The sequence below is a fragment of the Rattus norvegicus genome, chromosome 18, assembly GCF_021556685.1.
Source record: "Rattus norvegicus strain SHRSP/BbbUtx chromosome 18, alternate assembly SHRSP_T2T, whole genome shotgun sequence".
NCBI lineage: Eukaryota > Metazoa > Chordata > Mammalia > Rodentia > Muridae > Rattus > Rattus norvegicus.
In genome coordinates this window covers 73,517,501-73,523,904 of record NC_141551.1, presented here as the reverse complement: position 1 = coordinate 73,523,904, position 6,404 = coordinate 73,517,501, and the positions used below count along the sequence as shown (strand labels likewise).

Genomic DNA, 6,404 nt, shown 5'->3' with positions numbered 1-6,404 from the left:
CTCTCTCACAGGTGTGCCCAGTCATTTGGGTTTTGTTAAGATCATATGCGGTCAAGTTAGCAACCAAGAACAGCCATCACACCCACCCCATTCCCATCGCCGACTGGCTGGGAGATTCACTGTTGTTAACTGGGAACCCAGATTGCAGGAGTCCATCACTGACAGGAATTGCTAGGCTGAAGGTAAAAAGAATCCTCTCCAAGACAATCTACTGTTCACCCAAGAGAACAAGTGATACAACCCTAAATTGGTATGTGAGGGACGCTAGAGAAAGTTTTGAGAACATAGAATGGCTGACCCCACAATAAGCCCTTCCAAAAACTCTCAAGGTTGGACATACACTGTGAGTCCAAAAGCATGCTTATAAAGGGGGTAGCTGACCCAGTCTTGTGAAGGCTTCCTGGAAGAGCATACGGGAAGATGGTATAGATTGGCTATGCTGATGGGGGAAGACCACGGTTAGAGTAGAGACTGGAGGTAAGACAAAAGGGTATTGAAGCACAGAGACAACCCAAGTGGAGATGGCCTGGTACAGATGCAGTTATTCGTTTCTAGAGCCTGAAGGAAGAGGCAGGGTGTGGCCAAAGTGGGCAGAACACTTTGGATGGGGGCGCTGCCCCTGTTGTGCTGGGACACGGGTTTGAACCAATAAAAGTCTATTAGGCAGCTAGCGACTATACAGAGTGTTAGGGATCCCAACATAACCAAGCCATTCTCCTGGTGAACTTTTGAGCACGTAAACCATATTCTGGGTTGGTGTACTTCAGTGGATAACAACAGTTAGCCAGAAGCAGAAGTACAGAAGCCCAAAAGCAAGGATAGTACACTTAGAGGCTTTCCCACAACCACAGACATTGATGGATTAGGTCTTTGTTTTCGCTTTAGCAGGGGAGGCTGTCTACGTGCTGTTTTCTGGCCCGAACGTTACTTTCATCGTGGAACTGTGCTAAGGTCTGGTTCAGCCTTGGCAGGGGTGGGAGTAACAGAAGTTGGCACTCAAGGGACTGAGTAACGTGCTAATCAGGGCTGCTACTTTTCATCCATCATCTTCCTAGTGGGACCTGAGAGATACCTGTGTCAGGGATACCTGGGGAGTTGTTTAAATAAATATCTATGTTGAGTATCAGCTGGCCCTGCCGGCCCATAGGGAAGGGAAAAGGACTAGAACTTTAAGCAGTATCTTCAGGAGACTTTACTCCCAAGACTTTTAAAAATCTTTTTCAGCCACCCTCCCTAAACAAACAAACAGACAAAAAAGCTGGAAAAAAACACCCATGTGCCCATCACCACCACTCAACATCGCTCATAGGCCGCTGCTTGCTTGCTGCCTATCTTGCTGAACCATTTGCAAGTAAAGCAGCATATTTCATTCTTCTTCATGAACCTAAATACCCTGAAGAACTTGTGTGCCCTGTCCTGGCTGTTACATTTAGTGATTCTACCTTATGATCCTTATCTGCATTTCCCCTATATACAGTGTCCAGCCAGAACCCAGCTGGTTCTGAGGCCAGCTGAAGTCTGTTTGCTCTCTGGTAGGCCGGGCTCTGATCACGGTGGTGGTCTTTGCTGACTGACTTGTGTGCAGTAGCCTTCTTGAAAGTGAAAGCAGCAGAAGTCCTCAGGGGAATACCATGTGGTGGTGGTTCCTGTGATGGGCAGCAGGGGAGCCCAAGGGGAGCTGTCATCACAGGGCAGCCTTTTGATTGCTTTCCAGAAAGCACAGTGATGGAAACAGCCTGTGGCCATCCTCTGAGCTGTCCCCAAGATCTAGATGGGTCCCAAATCTGACCTCTGAGCAGGCTCAGGCTGTCCACTGGCAAGCAAGGACCAGAGACACAAGCAATAGTCAAAGCCATCACACTGGGGACTCAACTCCCCTCTGGTAGGCCAGGAGTTGAGGGGAGAATCCCAAAGACAAATTGCTTTCAAGACTGCACTTCCCAATGTGGTGCACGTCTGGAACCTTCTGGTTCATCAACCCTTAAGCCCTGTGGTTTGGTTCTCTCTGGAAAATGAAATTGGTCCCACCGGAAGATGGGGAGACACGCCCAATACCCAGACGGCTCTGTCATTGGAGAATCACAAATTACTGTTAATCCTATATGTAATCTGCCAATCCTCCAACCACAGCGTGGCCCACTCCCGGTGTGTCTTTTGTGTCCACTATCCTGGGTACTAAAGAGGAGTGGTAGCACCGGGACACTGAAGGCAGATTTCCATGGCAGACACCCCTGCCTCTCAGCACTCACCAACATTTCTGTTCATCTCAGACCTTGGGAGCCTTTGCACAACTTTCAAGGCCCACCTGCACAGGTCAAGGCCACCCTAGAGATATTAAGGGTGCTCCTGCTTTGATGGTCTCCCGGTCCGTACCATTTCCTAACTGCCAGCACCCCCACACCCCCCCCACACACACACTGAGTTAGGAATTTTCTCTTTGAAACTGGAGGTCTTACCATTGTGGCCAAATATTAAAACAAAACAAAGACTTAGCCATCACAAATCAACTAACTTAAAAGTCCTCTTAACGTGATTTATGTGTGAAAAGGCCCGCCAAGCAGCTTGCTGAAAACAATGAGACAGGCTCGGCGTGGGCAAATCACAAAGTCCTTTATTTGCAGAATTTTGCTTAACTCATTCTCATGGTTTCCAGTTTCTCACCATCATATGGGAAAAAAATGTGTCCTTTGTACAACCATGGAAAATACTAAACACTGAATAAGAAGTAAATATTGCAGTTAATGACCCAAATAAAACCATGGCTTTAGAGGTTAACACATCGCAGTACTGATCTCCGATGTAAATTGTCTGAAACCCCTGAAAGAAAGCTGCTCTTCAGTGCTTGGCGGTATTACCAGATACGTTTAACAATACCAACACTATAACCAACACTAGCACTTTTATTAGTAGAGTAGAAGTAGGGTAAGTTTTCTTTTCAAGTTATCCTCATGAGGAACCAGGAACTTGTGCAGAGTGAAGGAGACTGAATGAATAAGCACGTGACCTACTCCTGGCCACATGACTCCTTCAAGAGTCTGTTTAGTGTCAGGCTCTAAGAGCCTCACCTAACATGATCAGCTATAACCTTAATACAGGCTGTGAGGTTAGGCTAAGCAAGGAGCAGGGTATACTCCATGATGAGGTTCAAAGAGCCTGACTACCAGGCTGACCAGGCAGGTATCCGGTGAAACTGGTCTTGGGCAGTGACTACTGCTAAAGAGGTCTATGGTGTAACTCAATGTTGGATTAACGTGCCAATTACAGTGCATGATGAGAACCGATGCTCCCCAAGTGTGTTAGAGTGACTTGCACTGCTTGGAGGAGGAGGTGACAGCAGCGCCCAGGCTAAGGCAACAAAGTACAGGAAAGGATGCACTCTCCCCGCATCTCCGAGGGCTGAGTGTGTTCCCAGGCAACTTGTTTGTCTTATCGTAGTTCTGGTGCTGCTGATCCTTGACACAGTCCTGGGGACTGACCTGGGCACTCTGCCCCCAAAAACAGTTTTGTTGGACATCATGTTCAAAGATGACTAAGGACTCTGGCCACTTAGCAGAGAGAGGACTAAGGGATGGGGGCAGGGGATGTGACAGGAGGAACATTTGGAGGTAACAGAGAGGAGGAGAACAGGTCCTTCCTGGATGCTCCAGGCAGATCCACAACAAACAGGCCAGGTTACAGGGACCGTTCCAGCTCGAGATATGCAAAACCAGAGAGCCCTGGCATAGGTGGGCCAGCAGTGGACTCCAAGACACTGGCCAGGTGTTGAGGATCTCCACTAAGGGAACCAAGATGTGTGCCATGACTCTGCCCATGAGTCTAGACATTGGTTTCCTGCTGCAGAAATGATTTTTAGAAAGTACCTTTGGAAACCAGTGTCATCAGCCTGACTCAAAGAGCTTAAACACACCAGAGCTTACACTGGTTGGCCTTGGAGGAGAAAGACTGCTGGATAATTACAGAGAGATTCTACACTTGACATTCACTGACACCAAAAACCAAATGACACAGGAGAGGTGGAGGCTTAACCAGCAAGACACCCACCAGTCATGTTTAGAGCCAAGGTCAAGTGTGCACAGTGGGTGCTAGCCTTTACCATCACACTGGACCCTGCCGTCACCTGCTCCAGTGAGGCTATAGAGCAGGGAAGGCCAGAGCACCCTCCCTGCCCCACCTGTGCACTCCACGGTGGTGGGCAATGCCTGGAGAGGCAGAGACGCTTCCACTGAGACCAACACTCCATCTGTTCCTGGGAAGCTTCCACCTTCCACACTGCTCTGCCAACAGCCTTGCTTGGTGACAAGGACGTCAGGTGCCCATCACTGGCTCTGATGTCAGGGGCTTGCACTCTCCAAGTGGACTGTTTTCCCAGCAAGGCCAGGCTTATCTTTCAGCAGCAGGCAGCCTTTTTGTTCTGAATTATTACATATTTTTAAAGACTTAGCTCAGTGCTTCTCATAGAATCTGAAGCAAATAACTGAGATGTTAAGCAAGGATGAAAAAGGTGGCACTTTTACCGACCAGTTACAAAGCCAAATAAATTTATTATCAGTCATAAAAATCTACAGTAGCCTTCAATTCAGATTCCTCAATTACAATGAAAGGCTGATTTTATTGTTTATACTTTTTACAGATAAAATTTACAAATATTATAAATTTCCAAAATTAATTGATTTTCTAAACTGTACACACTATCACTCAAACATTTCACATTCTAGGATATTGGTAACTTGGTTCTCCTTGGAGAAACTGCACAAACAGTGTTTCCTGGCCTCAGAATCACTGATGTTTGTTCAGCAGTCTTCAGCTTCTGAAGCTTCTTCTATTGGAGTGAGGATGACAGATCTGGAACGCAGAGAGAAGCAGAAGAAACGAAGGCTGAGACAGATGCCTGACAATGACACTTGGTGCCACTGAACAGGATGTCCTTTATCAGTGTTCCAAGACATGTCTACTAGGCAGACTTGTCCTGTCCAATAAGAAGTTCCTACAAGCTTCCAAGTGTGGGGGAGGGACCCCACTAATGTATGTCCCATCTTTAGTCAAGGCTCTTGGTGGCCATTCATTGATTTTACACAGATATTTCTAGGCCTAAACCCATAAAGAGAGAGACATGTTTTAAGTTGGACCTGCAAAACCCACTTGGGGCCGTTTCTGAGAAGTAGGACTAGATTGACAGAAGTCAAATTTCTAACTCTACAGGAAGTGGGTGACATGAGCAAGAGATGTGACGGGAACAGAGCGCTGTGCTGGACGAGTAAAGAGGACTCAGCAATGACAGGAGAGGCACAGAGCTACTCACAAAAGCCAAATTGCTCAAATTCCCCTGACCCGCCCCTCCTCTCTGGACGTGTCCAGCGTGTCCATGAGCTTCATCTGAATTTACCTAAGGAAGAAGTTTAGAGTCCCAGTGTCCCTGACAGTAAGCCCGGCAGAGAGCTCTGACTTATTACAAGAGCTGGGAATTCCACATAGACCAGGCCAACAAAGCATTACGAATGAGGGACCCAGGGTTCCCTGTGCCCTGGCGGCTGCGGTCAGGGTTGTGTGTGCTCCCACTACAAGGACCAAATAAGATAGACCCGTGCAGTTCAGCGGCCACAGTGACGCTGCCACATGAGTCCATACAAGCTCACTTCACAGGATGTGTCGCCATCTGTGCTGTCCACGGTGGGCAAGGCTAAGTGACATGTCGTCCTCACAGGACTCATTTCAGTTCGGCTTCTTTGCTCTGTTCTGTTTGTTGAGATGCTCTCCATGTGCACTTCATACTGCCTCACACCCCTGCGATCATGCCACTTCAGCCACCTATGGGCTCAGAGGACAGGTGTGTACCCACTCCTGAAATGATCCAGTGTATCATCTTTACTCTAAGAGCAGTAACACAATACTTTTAAGCTGGTGTGTTTTCCCACATTTGAGAAATGCAGGATGTTTACATCGGAAGACTACAATGGAGTCCAAAGAGGGCTCTTCATGCCTCCCACAGAGGTCAGATCTGGCACAGGAGTCCTGACATTTAAACAAAGCAGGGAGACGGAAGTGCAGACATACCAAAAGCTCCATCTGTTGTTGTTCTTAGGGAGCTGATTGGCACAGCCCCGAGATGTGAGTGGTTCTGTACGCAGGGCAACTGAGTTGTCCTTGAGGAAGGGCATTCGCACTAAAATGGCCGCTGGGCAGTAAGAGACAATACACATACACCCAGACTACCTGATGCCTGCCCTGCACCTCAGTTGGGGCAGGCAGAACTGAGCTCTGTGGTGAAATAGCAAAGATACATGCACAAGAGCACAGGTAATGTAAACACAGGGGCAACGCGGTGCTTCTCGGGCTTCTGCCCACTACCGGATGTTGTCCAGATAATGCACTTCTGGGTAGAGACGGTTAACAAAAAAGGCCAGGAA

The 6,404-nt window shown here is 47.9% G+C and overlaps 1 protein-coding gene across 5 annotated transcripts in view; it reads right to left on the bottom strand.

Annotated features, from left to right (window-relative positions):
• Positions 1-4,505: 4,505 nt before the first annotated feature.
• Positions 4,506-6,404, bottom strand: part of Epg5 (ectopic P-granules 5 autophagy tethering factor) — a 97,558-nt gene continuing 95,659 nt past the window's right edge. For 3 of the 5 annotated variants that reach the window (XR_015642427.1, XR_015642428.1, XM_087593254.1), the window contains exon 44: positions 4,522-6,404. This exon is cut by the window's right edge and continues 120 nt beyond it. Coding sequence is in view for 2 of the 5 variants with exons in the window: in XM_087593254.1 (XP_087449380.1) it covers positions 6,342-6,404 (63 nt within the window). In the remaining 3 variants the exon portion in view is untranslated. The other 2 variants (XR_015642426.1, NM_001427613.1) reach the window with 2 other exon arrangements.